This window comes from Drosophila persimilis, unplaced genomic scaffold (assembly GCF_003286085.1).
Source record: "Drosophila persimilis strain 14011-0111.01,24,50 unplaced genomic scaffold, DperRS2 tig00000000-arrow-pilon, whole genome shotgun sequence".
Lineage (NCBI taxonomy): Eukaryota > Metazoa > Arthropoda > Insecta > Diptera > Drosophilidae > Drosophila > Drosophila persimilis.
Genome location: NW_020825288.1, coordinates 12367089 through 12385358, shown reverse-complemented (window position 1 = coordinate 12385358; position 18270 = coordinate 12367089). Strand labels below are relative to the sequence as shown.

At 47.4% G+C, this 18270-nt stretch overlaps 1 protein-coding gene across 2 annotated transcripts in view; it reads right to left on the bottom strand.

Annotated features, from left to right (window-relative positions):
• LOC6588187 (sodium-coupled monocarboxylate transporter 1) overlaps nt 1-18270 on the bottom strand; it is a 36586-nt gene that overhangs the window by 1315 nt on the left and 17001 nt on the right. For both annotated transcript variants that reach the window (XM_026985776.1, XM_002013349.2), the window contains 6 exons: nt 7295-7524; nt 7085-7232; nt 1182-1356; nt 947-1082; nt 302-461; nt 19-237 (listed from right to left, as the gene is read on the bottom strand). In XM_026985776.1, the coding sequence (XP_026841577.1) occupies nt 19-237; nt 302-461; nt 947-1082; nt 1182-1356; nt 7085-7232; nt 7295-7505 (1049 nt within the window). In that variant the 5' untranslated portion in view covers nt 7506-7524. The remainder of the gene's footprint in view (nt 1-18; nt 238-301; nt 462-946; nt 1083-1181; nt 1357-7084; nt 7233-7294; nt 7525-18270) is intronic.

Sequence of the window (18270 nt, the reverse complement as noted above, 5' to 3'; positions counted from 1 at the left end):
CTGAAGGATGATAATTACCACAAGGCTCCGTTGAACAACGTGGCCATGAAGATGCCCACAAAACCTGGCAGAAAGCCCAACTGATCCTCGACAAAGAAGGGCAGAATCTCATCGGGTTTCTTTATATACCCCTCGGCGTACGGATCACAGTTGATGTACGTTGAATAAATCACCATGCCGGAGACCCAGGACAATGCGAAGAAGAAGAACACCAGGGGAACATTGCTTAGCATCACGCTGTAAAGGAAACAAAACGGTTATCGAGTGCAACACGGGGGGGTACGGCGAGGTCAGGACTTACCGGCGGACTTGCTTGAGGGACTTCAAGCTTACATATCGCTGCATGAAGTTCTGCTGGCACCCAATCTGGGAGAGGGACATGAACAGCTGACCCAGCCAAGCCGAAACCGTATCCACCCGGACCGTCATATCGCCGGTGAAGTTCCAAAAGCTAAGACGACCTGAAAATAAAGGAAGGAATGATAAGTCCTTACTGCTAGTGCAGGGCTGAGATACAGAGTGGCGAAGGGCACGAGGAAGCAGCATGTGGAGGGATTCCCAGGAGTCTGACGATTGCCACAACGACAGCCAACAACTCAAACTCAAGTGACAAACGCTCTCGCGTCACACATTTATTACTGTCGTCATGCGAGGCTTCCATTTCCCCCCAGATTTTCCTTTCCTGCTGCGCCCCCGCCCTTGCCATCGATGTCGCTGTTTTATGCCACTTTTATCATCATCATTTATGTGCATAATGAGCCGACGCAGCAGCAGCAGCATCAGAAACAGGGGCAGAAGCAACCCAGAATGGATGCCATTTTAATAGTCATCATTCGTCAGCATAAATGTGGGACACACATCCAGCGCCATTTGACAGGCCTGGCTAATAAGCTGCCATGATCAATCGAAGAACCCGAAGCAAACGCGTGCCGTGTGGATGGCTTACCATTGTCGCGATTTAGCTGGTAAACCTTCTTTGGCCCGCCGGTGGAGATGGACCCCTGGATGCAGACGGCCAATGTGACGACCAGAATGGTCAGGGTCTGGATAACATCCGCATTGATGGCAGCCTTCAGGCCTCCCTAATGTGGTGGACCGAGAAAAAGAAGATTAATTTGAATATTTGCATCATTAAATTGTAGACATTCCGCCACTAAACTCGACGACTCGACGCAACTTACCATAATGGTGAAGAATATGCAAATGACAGACATGCCCACTATGCTGGCCCAGTACGGTATGCCGATGACCGTCGACAGGGCCACGCTCGGCGTGTACACGGTGATGCCCAGGTTGCAGATCTGTCGCACAATATACGTGGCCGAGGCCAGGCACCGCACGGTCCGGCTCTTGAATCTGAAAGAGGCAAGACCAGGAGTCGAACAGGTGAGTGCAGGCATTAATTAGGCAGCGCGATGAGGTGCCTCTCGCACATTTATTATTTTTATTAAAGATTTAATGTTTTGCCTCCTCGAGTTACATACATACATATATGGATACCCCCTATTCTGTTTCACCCCAGGCTTTCTTTTTATGATTTACTACAGCTGTAAAGAAGCTATGTTGGATCGGGTAAAGGGCTTCGCCGAAATTTACGACAAAAGCGGGCAGAAAAAAAACCCTAAGAAAATTGGTGGGTCTGTAACTCGTTTTGATTGTTTTTATTATTTTTATAGTTGTGCCGGGCGCCTTTTATGGCCCTGGTTGTAAAAATTTGTGTGTTAATTTGATGCAAAATGTGCGACAAGATGGGGCGGTCCCGTTCGAGGGTCCGCTGCCTAATGATCGTTTAGTATGCGTTATGTGGGTTGAGCCCCACTTGTCCCAAGAGCCTCCTAACACGCACTGGGCATGGGTTTTACTAACTAAACTGGTTCATGCCCATAATCCTTTGATTGAGACACTTAACTTTAAGCTACTCTAAGAGTGCAGTGCGTTTCGCTGTAGTAATACGATTTTACACTATCAGATAACTTGAATGTGAGGGATGACAGCATACGAATCATATTTGATGCCTTATTCCGGCCATAATTCATCAATTGTAAGCAGCAGACATATATGTATATACATACGTATTCCCTATCGAATAGCTCGGCAATAACTTTTATTAAAAAAGTAGCAAATTAAAGTCTTCCATACACCGCATAATCGAACTATTGTTCAAATTGGATTCGATCTTAATCCTTGTTGGAATCCTCCACCTGACTTACACCTTTGAAACGCAGTGTAGTTTCTGCGGTAATCAGAGGTAATTTCTTGTCGAACATCTAAGCTGACTGCATAATCCACTTTCCCCCCCAACCTCTGGATCTCCTCTGCAGCTGTCCCCGTGTGTGGGTTGCCCACTAAATGATTAATTGCCTCTGGCCAATATTGATCTGGGCTATTGTTGGGCTGTCATCGGGCCCCTGGCCCTGTCCCTGTCCCTGTTCCTGTGCTTACTGAGTGCTTAAGCATGAGCGATTGGAGACGCAGGTGTTCGGTATGGGGATTAAATGCATATTTAGATGAATGACCTCCGTGGGCTGCCCGGCAAGAAAGATATGGGACGGCGACGGATTTCATCTTTAATCGCCTTAATTTTGAGGCCCCGAGCCTAGGGGCTTTCATTAATAGTACCGCACTTTTCCAATAAGCATTCATCGATTGTACCGACATGTGTACTATAATGGGTTACTCCCCCCTCCACTGCCCCGATCAGATATGCACTACTCGGGCTTAAAATATTTACCCATTTGACTTTATGGAGCTGCAGTACGCTGCAGTACGAGCTTCCGGATGGAGGGTGTTCTTCGGGCGGACTTTAAGCGGTTTACATTGACATTGTCCGTGTGCTTGTGCCCCGCGTCGTATGCTTGATATACACACACATTTTAATTGCGACACAAAGAGAAAAGTAATCTGAAAATCCCATAGAGGCATGGTAAAAGCCTGGCCAATTTGGCCGAGGACAGAGGCCTGACAGTCGGTCTTATGTGTTGATTGAATAGGCGTGGCGTGTCGTGGCGCTGTGTATGGGGATGGGGAAACCATCTTCTGGTTGGTTGGCCAAACATTTATTTAGGCAGCTGTTCGGGGCTGTGTGGTCTTTGGTTTTTCTTGTTTTTCCTAGGGCTGAACTTGTTGTGGAAATTGATAAAGAAATATTATTGTAGGACACAAATATCCTGCCAACATATTGCTTCTCTGTTTCAGTGTCTGTGCCTGTGTGTGTTCTAGTGCGAATGTGTGCTGCTGCCTTTGCTTGCGGTCAATTTTCGCCTGATATGTCAATTTAATATGATTTATGGGATTTATTGTTTTGTACTGCCTTTCATTCCGGCTTCGTCTTCCTCCTCTTCCGTGTCTCTGGGTTTTGGGTGAGTGTTTTTCTACGTTGTCTGATTGTGGCATTTGTTTCTCATTTAGCCTGTTAACATTGTGTTCATCACAATAAGTGCTCTTGTTCTAGCTGGCTCCTGCTTTGCTCTCCTGCTTGCAGGTCTCTTGTTCTTGTTCTCTCTCTGTTTCTGTTTCTGCCTCTGAAGCTCGTCCTTTATGGCCCTCTGTCTGCGTCTCTGTGTCCGTCTGTGTGTGAGTAATGACCTGAGGCTGTCACCGCCGTCCAGTTGATTGAACGTTGTCCTGGTGCTGGCCTTTGTTTTAGTTTAATTGATTTAACTCCCTTCGGCTCTTGCTGCTGCTCCTCTCTCTCTCCCTCCCTCTCCATCTCTCTCTCTCTCTTAGCATAATCTACTTTGTTGAGTTGATTAAAGACGTCCTGCGATGCGATAGTCGCTTAATAACTTTAAATGAAATGTAAGTGCCGCAAAGTATGTAATAATTGATGCAGCCCTGTCAGCGGGCAAGCAATTACCAGCCAGGCACTCTCATTCCCATTTCCCATTCTCCTTTCTCCTATCCTCCATCTCCCACTTCCCATTACCACACCCACACCCTTGCCCAAGGCAACGTCAATGACCAGCCACCAGAACAATAAAGGAAATGGTGTGAGTGTCAAAAGCGGTGGATAGATTGGAAAGGGTACCAGGACAGTTCAATGGGAGTGACAGGAACAGCAGCACCGAGCCTACCCTCCAACCAGCCCACCTTCAGACATGGTCCCATCCATTAATCATGCAAGGCCGCTAAGTCAGTTTCGGCTATGGGACAAAGGCATAAATTAATGCCAAATTTAATATGACGAGTGGGTCTGAGCATTGACCAGATAATCGCCGCTTAGAGAGCCAGTCTGCCTCCCTGCCCCTCGACCCCACAGAAGACAGGCGCAAGGGGCAGGTCTTGTGGTCGGGTCGAGTTAATTTTACAATCAAAGGCAATATAACCAAGGCCAGAATGGGTGCGACAAAGCCAGGACTGAGTGGGTGGGTGTCACCTTTTTGATTGCATTAAATGCCATGCATAAATAAACATAATCAGCCATATAAAGTCGGGGGTCCTGAGTGCCATCAAAGCGTTAAAAGCCGACATCCACAAAAGAAAGAAAAGAGATAACAAGGAATCAAACGGAGTCTGGGGCAGATAATCGACTTAGGCAGTACCCCATACTTGGATGGAAAGGATACAACTGCATAATCCTTAATAACAATCCACATGGAACTCTGCCTCGTGCCCAAACAACTCCTGCATACCCCTTGTTGCACGGGTAGGGGCGAATGGATGTGTGGCTGTGAAACAACTTTGTTGTCTTTGAATTGCAAATCAAGCTCTCACTTTGTAGCCAGCACCGAAAACGTCTTTATTTATGCGCATGCATGTCACTCCATTCCATCATCCTAACCATCCCAACCATCCCAACGATCCCAAACAAGGGGGCGGGAGCCTGCTGCTGTGCCTCCCCTTTTTTTTATTTGGTTAACACCCGTTCGCCCGTGGAGCGGCACTCTGGCCCGACTCTTGTAGTCGTGAATAATCCAGGGCGAAATTCAAATGCACTTTTTCCATTTGCTAAGTGCCAACGATTGTTCGATTCAGCGATATCAATTTAGTTGTACATGTACGAGTATGTAATTGCCAGAGGACTCCACCTCTGGCTCACCCCCCACTTGCCCCAGACTGAGCAGGAGCAGAAGGAGGAACTACCCCAAAGGAAACTTGACTTGACCATTGAACCCGATTGGGATTGGGGGCCAGATAGCAAATCTCTGTGCTGCGAGCAGGATACCACTTGAGTGGGCTGCAAGTCAAGGGTCGTGGTGCTTCCACTCTAAGATGTGGTGTGGGTGTGGTGCTGTGCGTCTACCGAGTGGCAGACATCACTTGCGACAGGCGACTGACAAGCGAGAGAATCCATGACTCCACTCCACTACACTCCGTGTGTGTGTCTTGGTTTTTTGTTTCGCAAGTTTTTGGGGTATGAAAAGGAGAGAACAGGGTACAGAGGACCGGGTCGGATCGGATCGGAGGCAACTGTCAGCGGTGCCTGGTGCCTGATGCCGGTGACAGGCAACAACACGCGCTATTTATAAACATTATGACACAAACGAATTGTCATACAATTTGTCAACAGCCTCAGAGACCGAGTGGCTGCTTTGTATCTTCCCTCCTTTTTCCCTTTCTCTTTCCTTATGTGTGTGTGTGTTTCTTTTTTGTGTATTGTCATCGTGTTGCCATTGTCAAGGCTTTTGTCTTTCCTCTGCCTTCGTTCTGCTTTCTGTTTGGCCAAGTGGCTTTTGCCAATTTGTAGCATATTCACTTATCGGCCTCGGTCTCAGCCTTCGTCTGGGCCTGATTTCTGCCTATTTTGATGAAGTTGTATGCATAAACATGTCGCGGGGCGCCAGTTGCGATGACAAGCGACAATGGGGCATCAAAATGTTGTACGCACAACTTTTTTGTGGCAACATTTGGCCAACCCAACCCAACCCTTTTTAGCTCGCTATTGTCTTTATTTTATTCTTTTTTCCATCAAATAAATTGACTAAGATTGATGAAGCACAGACGTCTTCGGCAGTGGTTAAGGGGCCCTACCATTTGTTCTGAGTTTAGTAAATGGTATAATCTATAAACTAACTCAAACCCTCATTGATTAAATCCTACCGATGCACTGCAAAGGAATACATTCATCATCGGAAGTGGTCGAAAACCGTATTTATAAACTATATTGGAATTGCAGTTATTTTTCCCACAGTGTTCCCCATTAATTCCCTACTGGACTCTGCCTCGCTCCCTGCCGGACATGCTAATTTACAAATTACAATTTCATCGCCAAAGCAAACATTTAAATAATTTGTCAATTCGGCACAGCTTTTTCTTCGGTACCACTGCCACTCCCTAGGGTGGGGGGTGGGACTGGGCGGCACATGCCAATTAAATTTCAATCAAATTATGCCCAACCGACTGGCGCGCCTCCGCACTACCTCGTGGCTGTTTGTCTTGTCAGTTTTAGCAATTAATTGAATTCTGTTGTCGAAACTGCAAAACATTTGATAACAAATTTGTTAACTAATTTCGAACTTAAAAAACAATTAGGCCCACGATGCGACAACTTGCGACAGAAGGAGGGAGAGCCAGAGCCAGACCTCTGGCCACGACAAACTGACGACAGACTTGGCGATAGCATCGCGTCCGAGTCCGAGTCTGAGTCTGAGTCCCAGTCCAAGTCCAAGTTCCAGCCGGAGCACGGACAAATCTATAGATTATTTTCTCTGCCTCCTTGGCTTTTGTTTGGCCATTTGTTTGCTCTGCATTGTTGTTGCTGCTGTTTCTGTTTCTACTTTTTGTTTTTTGTAAAATGTAATTCAAATTTATTTAGCAACGCAGCAACTTGTGCCAGGAGCAGAAGCCTCAGTCAGAGGCTCCACCCAGGAGCAGAATCCCAGTGACAGTGGTCTGAGCCCCAGCCAGAGCCCTTGGCGTGTCTCTGTTTAGTTTCATTTGGCCTTCTTAATGAAGAATAAAATTGTGTGCGCTTCGGCGATAAGGGGGCGAGGGGCTGGGGCTGGGGAAGCGTTGCGACGCATTTTGCGAAATTAAAATGAATGTTTAAATAACAATTTTCCTGTTGTCGTCGCTTCGCTTCGTGCTAATTAAACGATGGGGTGCTCGAGAGAGCCACTCCCTCATGCCCACTTCTCCCACTTACCTGAGATCGATGTACTGATAGACGGAGGTTATGCCCAGGTTGAAGTACACGGGCACAAACATGAAGCAGACAATTGGATAGGCGGTCATCATGCCGTAGATTATCTCCCACATCGCCGATCCGCGATAGAACAACTCACTGGGATATCCTGCAACAAAATGAACATTCGAATTATCTGAATCGATAGCTAGGAGCTTATTAGGAACTCACCCAGCACCGATCGCACGCCGAGGGTTCCGCGTGCAATCGAGATCATTACGGCCACAATCGATACACCGCCCGTGGCAAACACATAATCAGCCTTGCTGCGCTGCTTTTTCTTGCCGAAAATGCGTGTCCAGAGCGGCCCCAAAACGGTGAGTGCTATGAACAGCACAAACATCAGATAATCCCAGCCCAGAGTACTCAAGTCCTTGGCCATGTTGCTGGTGTTGCTGGTGCTGCAAGAAACAAATCAAAATTCAAGTTGGTCACTGGATAAAAACAAACACAATCTTTCCAACTTTAAGCCCAGAGAAGGGGTTTGTGTGGGGGATATACTGGTGGGGGGGGAGGGGCTTTTAGGTGAGATGTGAGTTGGGTAAAACGTTTTCCAGCACAGTTGAGCATGTGCATGTTAGTCACGCCCGGTGGACATAATGCCCAGAGAGCTGGCACCGTAGCTCCATGGCTCCATGGTTCCGTGGCTCCGTGGCGCCGTGGCACCGCAGTCGAGTTGGAAACTTGACAACATTGTTGCATATCCGCAGGCGTGCGGGGCTTGGTTGCTTGCGCCCATCATAACACATGCATTCCACTCTCTCTATCGCTCTCTGTCACTCTCAGATGGGGCCACACCAAATGAGGGACAGAACGACAAGACTAACGGGAAGGAAAGGTTCGCTTTTAGAACCGTACGACCCCAACAAAAATACACCTATAGTAATGATTCCCAGGAAAGCTATATACATATATGTATGTATGTATGATGTATTGGATTTAGGTGGTTATAACATCATCGATAATCAACATAATTAATCAATGAACAAAAATTAACAATGCATTATTGGAGTCAAATATATGTATTATCTGTTCAGAGTCGTTCGTGTGGCAAACTTTGGGTCTAAAACATACCACCCTAAACATAGGGTAGTACAATACAATACAAATTAAAAAAAAAAACCAGCACCAAACACAGGGAAGCAAAGCAAAATGTTGCACGCTGCACAAATTTATGGACTGTGCCCCCACACGCTGACATCTGTATGCATGGCTCGCTGGGAGACCTTTCCATGTGCCTTTGTTTGTTTCTGTGTGCGTGTGTGTTTTTTTTTTTTTTTTTTTTTTTTATTGGGAAAACAATTTATATTTATAAAATAACAATTATGGCTAGTGAGGGGGGGGGGGGGGGGGGGGGGGGGGGGTGGGTCCGCTCCCGCGGGACTGCCGCTAGGCATTACTTCGCGGTGCGGGCTGTGGGGTCATCTTTCTGGCTTAATTAGTCCGGCTTCGCTCCAGCCTGCGCAGCTCCTTGATCACGCTTGCTGCCATGTAGGCGACCGCGTTCCAAGATTGCTCATCGGCTAGCATCTGGTCGGTGAGGGTGTCCACACTCACTTCTGCAAGGGTCTCCCCTAGCCTCGATCGTTCTTGCGAGAAGCGGGGGCACACAAAGAAGACGTGCTCTGCATCCTCGTCGACTCCAGGCCCGCAGCAGCTGCAATACGGGTCGTCAGCACGTCTAAAGCGGTACAGGTACTGCTTGAAGCAGCCATGCCCCGTCAGCAGTTGGCCCAAATAATGGTCCATTTGGCCGTGCCTTCTTCGCAGCCATGGGCTAAGCTGGGGAAGGAGACGTCTGGTCCACCTCCCTTTTGCCGCTTGGTCCCAGCGCCGTTGCCACTGGGCTATAGTGCGCTCTCGCCGCTCGCTGGCTACCTCCACTCCGCTCTGTCGCTCTGCTGCCAGGAGATCCAGCGGGAACATGCCTGCCACAACAAGTGCGGCGTCTTCAGACACCGTCCGGAAGCAGCATGTAACCCTCAGGGCACAGCGTCGGTATGCGCTTCTGCAGTCTCTGCTGTATGTGGAAACCATCATTGCTGGTGCCCACACTGCTGATCCATATAAGATTATGGAGGTGACCACCCCAGCGATGAGCTGCCTGCTACGCTGCCGTGGTCCCCCTGTATTGGCCATCATCCTGCTTATGGCCGCCGTTGCTGCAGTCGCTTTTGCGCTGGCATATTCCAGGTGGGCCTTGAAGTTCAGCCTCTGGTCCATCATTACCCCTAGGTATTTTAGCGCAGGCTTGGTCCTGATGATCGTGCTGCCGACTCTAACGCATGCCTGCTCGACCTTTTTCCTGCTGCTCATTAGCACAGCCTCCGTCTTCTTCTCCGCCAATGCTAGCCCGTTGGCTGCGAGCCAGGCCACTATCATCCCGACTGCTACGTTGGCTTTCTCCTCTGCGTCTCTTACGTGTTTCGACACTGTCACCAGTGCTATGTCGTCGGCGAAGCCCACCAGGGTGCACCCTTCCGTGCGTGTGCGTGTGTGTGTGTGTGTGTGTGTGTGTGTGTGGCTTTGTGTGTATGAGTGGTGCCACAAGTTGAGAGTGTCATAGAGAACGAGAGCAAGAGAGGGAGAGCCGGCAGCTTAAGTGCGACTTTGCCAGCGACTTTGTGTTTTTATAGCTGAGCCAAACTGTTGAGCTGCCGGGTCAGCTGGGGGCCAATCCACACACAAAGAACAAAGTTACAACCCGGCTTAGGATTTGCTCTCTTACCTGATGCTCTCGTAAAGAAGATTTGGGCCCAAAGATGTTGCCAGGGAAAGCAGTCAAGCCAATGGAAGTTTATGAAGACAAGGGAGAGAATAATTGGAACAAATGTGGGCATTGATGTTTCAAGTTCCTCCAGATAGTGGGGGGGTTTTTTTTTTAAATCAAATGGAGAAATGTTCAATCAAAAAACCTGCAAGTCACAGATACTTTCTTTGTGGGATTCCCACATGATTCACATGATTAAAACTAATTGATCATCTGTGCGAGACGACTTGCCTCGCCCTCCCGGCATCTCGCATTACGTATACGCCCCATTAGAAGGGGTAGACATCAGGTTGCTCTGTCATTCAGTGGTCATCATCTGGGTTCGTTCAGTCCACCGTACCGGATGTCCAACTAATTGACAACATTTAGCATGCAGTTTCGCCCTGCGTCCGCTGTCCCCTGTCATTTGCCATCGCTTTGGCTTTTATCTGACATTCTGTCTGGCCTTTGTGTTGCCTTTCCCTGTCAAAACTATTAGTCATGTTGTTTTTATTCAAGCTGAGCTTTGTTTAAAGCACAGCTGCCGTGTCACTCCGCCTGACAGCCGCAGGAGCATCATCTTTGTTCTCCTTCTCCTTTTTGCTTTCGGCCAAGTGATAAGCCAACCCGGAGCCAGAGCCGGAGTCGGAACCGCAGCCAGACCTGACCTGGCCATGGGTCTTGTGGCATTGTGCGTGCCAGCTTGTGTGCAAAATGTTATTTTCTGCTGGCTGGGCTTAAGCAAATTATCCATGAGCCATACGAGTAAGCCACCTGCAGCACCACCCATCACCCATCACACATCACATTTGCCTCTCCCCCAGCTCTAGCTCCATTTGCGTCTCCTTTGTTTGGTGTGAGAGACTGGCTGGATGTGGCCACAAAATGTCCAATAGACAGCGACGACAATTTGCGAGCATTTGCATCAAATATGTACAATGTTCTAAGGACTTGGCCAAAAAAACAAAGGGAAACCTAGAAGCGGAAGGAAAAGGAGTCTAAGCTACACGTATGCATAAATAAGTAGGGCGTGGCCCTGCCCCGCCTCTCTTTCATCCCAGATCAAGCAGCAGGCACTTGAAAGTTTCACATGGCGCACACATAATAAAAGTGGCAGCCAAGATGGGGCTGGGCGGGGCAGCGCAGGCGAGGGGGAGGATGATGCTGCTGCTCCGGTAACGCCGCCGACGCCATATTCTGCCACTTGCAGTTAATATTCATGCAGTTTTTTATTTTGGCAAAATTATACAAAAGTTGGTGTCGTGTGTGTGTGTGTGAGTATGTGTGTGAGAGTGTGGGGAAAAGGCTTCGATGCCAAGAATCATAAATTATAAAGCAGCTTGGAGGAGCAACAACAAGCCTTTGACGACATGTCCTGGAGTCATGGCTGGTGTGTCTGACAGCCGCAGCGGAAAGTTATTAAGAAGAAAAAACGCTTGACTTGACTCCACTCCCCATTCCCCCTTCAGTATCTCCTCCTCTTTGGAAAAGGAATTTTATGACACTCACTCATGAAATATTCAACGTATTGCTACATGATGGCCAGAGCCGAAAATCTTCCACGATAATGTGCCAAGATCGTTCGATGATGAACACGTATCAAAAACACATTTGCCCCGGGGCCAAAGAAACTGCTGGGAAATGGTGGAAATGGGGTGGAAATGCAAAATGGGGCCGAACTGGAAGTGAACTTAATTTGCCATTTAATGGTCTGCTAGTGTCTGCAGGAGGCCAGCTGACAAATTGAAAATGTAATTTGGCCAAAGTGCAGCCTTCTACACTTCTGCAGCGCCTCGACCTTTGGCTGGGCTCCAACTGGTAGCCGTAGTGGCAGCGGGAGTGACGCAGGACATATGAAAATCGGCTGCTTCTGTTGCCCGGCATGACTGGGCGATTTAAGGAGAGCCTGGGATATGATGCATATCGTCTTTGATCTGCTACTTGCCGGGATAATAATGCTAATGCTTCTGTTACGTATGCCGGGGAAATTACGTTCCACTCGCTTGAGGGTGTGAACAATGTTGCATATTCAAATTGCGGCAACTCAATTTATAGTATGTGGCACTTCAGGGAAGTTTTTGGTGGGGGGAGGGATGGGGGTGCAACAAAGTTGCATGCATTTCATGGTAAGTAATGCAGAAAAGTTGCTCCAGCTCGTTGCATTCGCTAATTAATGCGTTGCCAAAGTCAGCGCAAGCCTGGGGGGCACAAGGAGAAGGGGACCGGGGTCTGGGACTGGAATCGGGCCAATCAAAGTTTTATTTGACAGATTTTTGGTTTAAGCATCCAACTACCCCGAAGCTCAAATGGGATGGCAAAGTGGAAAATGTTGTACCAACTCGGGATGTGGACCACCCATTCGTTCCATATGTTCTTGCCAATTGGCTTTTGTCGGGCTCAAACTGGACCGTGACTTCAACTGCTACTGTCTTCTTTCATTTACATGGGACTCCGCGCCGCGTAGCCTTATTCTGTCAGCAACGGTGCAGTTAAGTCAAGAAACTGCAACTTACTCGTACTTTTCCCGGGTTTCTTTGTTTCCCGGGTTTTTTCCTCTGTTTGGGTTTTGCCAGGAAACTTTGGCCGGTGGTTCATCTTCTTCATTTTTGCTGCTCGACTGCTAAAAGTTGTTAAATACAAAAGTTTGCCACTTAATACCAGTTCGAGTAATGAAATACGAGTCAAACTGTAAGCAGGGCCACCCCCGGGTAGCGCCATCCCCTCCTTCGAATCCTTCCAGCAAATTGAAGTTGAAGCATGCGGTTGGCAAACTTCCTCCTGCCATCGGGCCATCGGGCCAACATGCAACTCTTCTCAACTGTTTTTCAAGCCATCTTGGCTCACTCCCCTCCTCGATTGCATTCGGCAATTGTTTGTTTAGCTTTAACCGCTCGACGCTTTACACATGTTCTGGTCCGGTCCCTCGACCTCCTCTGGGGACCGACAACGACCCGAGCAAAGTTTAGTTTGATTTCTTCTCGACCACGTTCGCTTTGGTTCTGGCTCTGGCTCTGACTCTGACTTCGGTCAGGCTTAATGAGAAAAGTCACTCGGGGTGTGGCTGCCACACCCATGTGCGGTGGCCCTGAGTTTTTCTGCCTTACCCTCAACGTCATTTATCAAACGATGCCCGAAAAATAAATACTCCGACTTAAGTTGCCTCTTATTTATCGTCCGTTGACTGTTGTTGCCAACAGAAAATAATGTCAATTTTTCAACTAGACTTCGGAATGGGTTAAAGTTTCAATTGCGATCATTTATAATGTGTCCAGAGAAAGCCATGAGGGCTTCCACTCGCATGGATGGGGCGGGTGGACTGCTGACATTTCTCTCGTCGCGCATGGGCTACTTCTTTCGCTTGGAAAACATAATTTGCCGCGGACATTTTATAATTTATTTGCACCGTGACTTGTGTAAAATGTTGCCAAAGAAAAAAACTGTCCACGCACATTGTGAATTTTCGAAAGTTTCCACAAAAGTGACAATTGCAACTTGTTTTTGCTGTCCGGTCCGGGCCTGTCTTGCAAGTGAAGTTTTCCGCGTTACAAGTTCTGTCCTGTCAAACAATTAGGCAGCCTCGTTTCGCAGCTTTCTGGCCACATCCTGCGGAGCGTCCTGTGCTGGAGCTTAAGCAATTTGTGGGACACTGAAAAGTATGCTACGAAAATGGCAGCCAGCAGAAGGATCGAAGAAGTGGACAGAGTGCGAGTAGTGGCATTAAAGCGGGGCAGCAGCCACTTGCAACATGCTGTTAATTTGATCAGCTTCAGCCCCGGTCAGAAGGAGAAGCAGCAGCAGGAGCTAGAGAGCCGTAGAGGCAGCGGCGACTTCATCCTGGCAATTTAGTGGTCAACCCCGGGCGCTGGTAAACGGGAACTGACCGCCCACCTCGCGGCCGCAGGGTGTATCTGGGGCGCTACGGCTAATGCTCGGGTTTTGCGTTGCAAGCATGCACAACTAATTTCTCGTTGTCGCCTTCCCCGACACCATGGAGGACCACTCGGACTGCACTGTCGCTTCTCTAGTAGGAGGGAAAGTTGCTTTTCCTCGCTCTGTCTGGGTTGCTTTTCCTACTCCTCTCTCTCCCCCTCTCCCTCTCCCTCTCCCTATCTCTGCTCTTTCTGTGGTCTAACAAAGTTTTCATTACGCGTGCCGTGGAAACTTCTCTCTGTCTCTCTCTTTGTGTCCTTGCTACTTCCTCTGTGACTCGTGTTGCACCTGCTGGGGGGCAAAAACAATGGACTGCGGTTTCTTTTCATTTGGGTTTCTTTTTTTTTTTTTGAGTTTTTTTCGCCCGGTTCCGTTCGCATTTTACAAATAATTGGGTTAGTTAGTCCCTGGGTGCGACAATCGAGCCGTTGGCCAGCTCCCAGCCCGTTAATCCTGTTTTCGTCTTGGAACCCTCCTGCTGGTCTGCCCACGGCTCACCTGTGGCTATGCAAACCAGCTTTCTGCTACCAGAGGATACTTCCCTCCACTTTAAAGTATAAGTAAATTGGGTCTTTGCATCTTTTACTCACGGGGAAATTTCCCCAAAGACCATCGCTCAAAATAAACAGAGTCATCTCTCAGCTGTGTACCGAACCAAAAGGGAATCCTTTCTGGGGATACACATTTTGCATTCCACTGTGACCTGTCAGGGGCTAAGCAAACTACAATTTGTCTTGTATTTCGTCCGACACAGGGAGCGGGAACGAGAAGCCACTAATCATCGTTTAAAAAGCTACCACTTGACACCCAGCCAGCACCTGTCCGGCTAATTGAACTAATGAAATGCCTCGGCCATGTCCAGTTCCAGTTCCAGTCACAGTTCAGTACAGTACAGTTCAGTTCCTCCTCCGCAGTCGTGTCGCTCCTGTGAGATTGTGGAAATTAAAATGCTTGTTTGCGGCTCTTTGTTGGCACAAAGGATGTTGACAATAAATTAGACTTGGATACACATTTTTGTCACCATGGAATTGCCTCAAATGGATATTTATGGCTGCACCACTACTATCTCGCAGGTGTCTGTGTGTGTGTGTGTGTGTGTGTGTGTGGGGCAGAGACACACCCACTTTATTGGCCACGTGCTGGTGATTTGTTCAAGTGACTTGCCATCATTGGAAAACGAAGCCCTTTATGTTCGCCCGGGGACACTATGTGGTTGTCCAGTCTGGTTAATTACGTATTTATGCAATGAGAGCACATATGCCAGCATTTTGTTTAATTATTGATGTAAGACCTGGGTTTAATTGAGAAGTCTGGCAAGTCCAAGGCAATATTTGGAATATTTGAGCAGCAGCTGGTTAAAGTTTGTTCAATTAACTGTGAAAACTAAAGCCATCTCTATACCCATCCAGCTTGGCCTCTTGGATTTTCAATTAACTTGGATAAATCTTGTCAAAGCCAGGTCGATCTTTGAAGGTGACCTCGGATGCCTCTGCCAATGTTAGTTATTAAAAGTTTTAATTCACTTTAGGTGGATGCAAAAAATTAGTTCTGGCTCATCAAACTGGTCCTGGTCTCCACCGTGACTAGCAAGAGCGTCATGCAAGTCAGCTCCTGCCGCTATCCCAAAGGACAATGCTGCCAGCAGTTTTGTGGGCTGGGGAGTGGCTGGTGGCTGGTGGCTGGTGGGTGGGATTTTGCTTGCACAAATTGTTTTGCTGGCAGCGTCAACTTTATGCTGGCAACAATGTAATTTATTTAATTCCTCTCCCCCTCATTTTTTCACGCTGCAAAGCAATTTTCAACTGGCAACAGTTGCTGTCCCACTTCTCCTTAAGCCTGTTGTCACACGAATACGCTATGTTTTCCACCGATGCCCTTTTGAAGAAAAATTACAGCATCTTGTGATGGATAGTTCTCTCATGTACGTTTATCCCCACTATGCAGTATGAAAAAGAGGTTATTACAAGGAAAATGCGATTAAATCGGTTACTTTTTTATCAGCTGTGTAGCGAGACAGTTTTGGGGGACCAAATTTAAGGACAACAAAAAACCGTCGATGCAAAACGAACCGTGTAACAGGAGCTCAATCCTCATTTGTCCCCCCTTTTGTGTTTATTTCATTTGAATTTATGCTAAATCGTCACAGTTTCAGAGTGCGTGTTATCCCTCTGGTTTGTCCTGGCTGTCCTTCCCGTTGCTGCTGCTCTAAGAGGGGCATGTGAACTGGCTTCGCTCAGAATTATAATTTCAAATGATTGTGCGTACAATCAGTTGTAATTAGCATATTTAATTACATCCTCCATAAATATTCATGAGACGCAAATTGCAGCTAACTCGCGCGCGCACACCGGGCCCCAAGTGTTGACACGCCTGAGGGACAATTAGGGAATGAATCTATGGATGTACTGATTGATTGATTGATGGATGGAGCGCCCGAACAGTGCGGCAATGTAACCGAGCCACTCCAAATAAAAACAAACAGACGAACAAAGGCCAGCAATTGAACAAACACTATCAATATGCAATTAATGTCATGTAAACGATATTTGCAGATAAATAAAGGTCGCTCTCCTCTTCTCCTCCATTTCTGTGCAACACTTTATCCGCTAAATTGACACGGAAAATATTCCAAATAGGGTGGCTATGTGGAGTGCAATTAGTTATTGTCTGCTCTTCAGAGTGAATGCCACTTGCCTTGTCCCGTGCCGTGTGACACTTTAAATCGATAAGGCATTGTTACCTAGACACCCATTACTCATACGCCGTGTCTGACACACCAGAGACAGGCACATAAAATGTATCTTTTGTGGCCCCCAGTTGGGGCATTGTACGTATATGGTGGGGAGTGCTTGCATTCATAATTACACGCAATTAGTTTGCCCAGTTGCAACAGTTTGCGGCACATGCTGCAATTGGCAATTTGGCAAATTGCTTTGGGGGCCGACACTCTCTCTTTCTCTCTTTCTCTCTCCACGAAACCATTTCCAGACTGTTCCCAAAAATCGAAATTAATTTGCCAGGGCCCCCAAAAAGTAGGCAACACAAAGCCAACAGTGGAACTTTTTTTGGACTGCGCCCGAGTACAAGTTAATTTACATTTGGCTGGCAGAGTTAACAGGGCCAAAAGCCTGGCATAATCGTTAGATTATGCTGTTGCATCAGCCAACGACAACAAGCAGCAGCAAAGGCAGAAGCAACAATAACAATCACTTAATAACTTGGCCAAAGTGTAACAGCAATTACATGACCAAAAGAGAGAGAGAGAGAGAGACAGAGGCAAAGAAATTTTAGAGAGAGGAAAAGTCAGTGTCAGTATCAGAGGAAGAGTGGAGGAAAAACAAAAAGTACACAAGTAAAAACAATATTCCGACTATAAAATGCCCATTTTTCTTGGACAACTCGTATTTTTCTGATTCCCAATACAAATACTTTAAAAATGTTTTGATTCGTACAAGCGCTCTTATAATCTACAAGAACTACATAATTAGGTATAGATACAGAGGTATGGACGGACTGACATAAAGAGATCGACTCTCGTATTAATGGACATAATGCTCGAATTATTTCTTGTGTATAAATTTCTGTAGGTATGGACATAAAAGCTTTACATACCATGATTGTACTCGTACAACCAATAAGAGTTTACAGCTTGAAAACTCTAAGATTGACTCGGTAGCGACTGTTACATTCCCTCACACAACGACCATATACCCTTTTAAACCATTGGCAACGTGTAGAAAAAGACAAAGCCAACTCTGTTGGCAGCAGCTTGTCCAGCAACAGTGTCGCAAAAATGTTGCTTGTCTTGATTGACAGCCACAGCAGCAGCAACACCAACATCTGTTCAGGGGGTGTTGTGTTCGTGTTTCTATGGGGGTGTGTGAGGTAAGACCTCAAGAGGTTTCTCACTGAACCAGCTCCTGTGGCCGCCACACCATTTATTAGCCAGATGTACTAACTGTTGCTGTTGCTGGGTGTGTATGTGTGGAGCATCTTGTGTGTGGGAGGTGGTCCTCGAAATTCTGTGCTGTCCTTTGTCATAACTAGAGCAGCTTACTTAGCCTGCTTACACTTCGGCAGGGCAGGGCAGGGCAGGGCAGGGCAGGGTCCTGAAGTCGGCCAACTGCCCGCATACGTAACGAACTCAAATGAAGTTGCTTGAAACTGAATCAATTTGCATAGAGTTGGTGCTGCTTATGCTTCTACTGCTGCTGTTACTTTTGTTGTGGAGAACTCATTAAGAACATTGTCTGGCAACTTCCGAGTGCTTGGAAGGCCAACAACATGGCTTCCGGAATATAAGAACCAACACTTGCACTAATATGGCTAGGGGAAACGAAGGTTTTTCCCCCTTGTTGAACTTGGGGGCTTGGGTTGAGCTTACTCAGTAAACGGCACACTTGAATGGAAATCATAAGCAACTGGCTCAAACATGGAACTGGAGCTGGAGCTGGAGCTGGAACTGGAG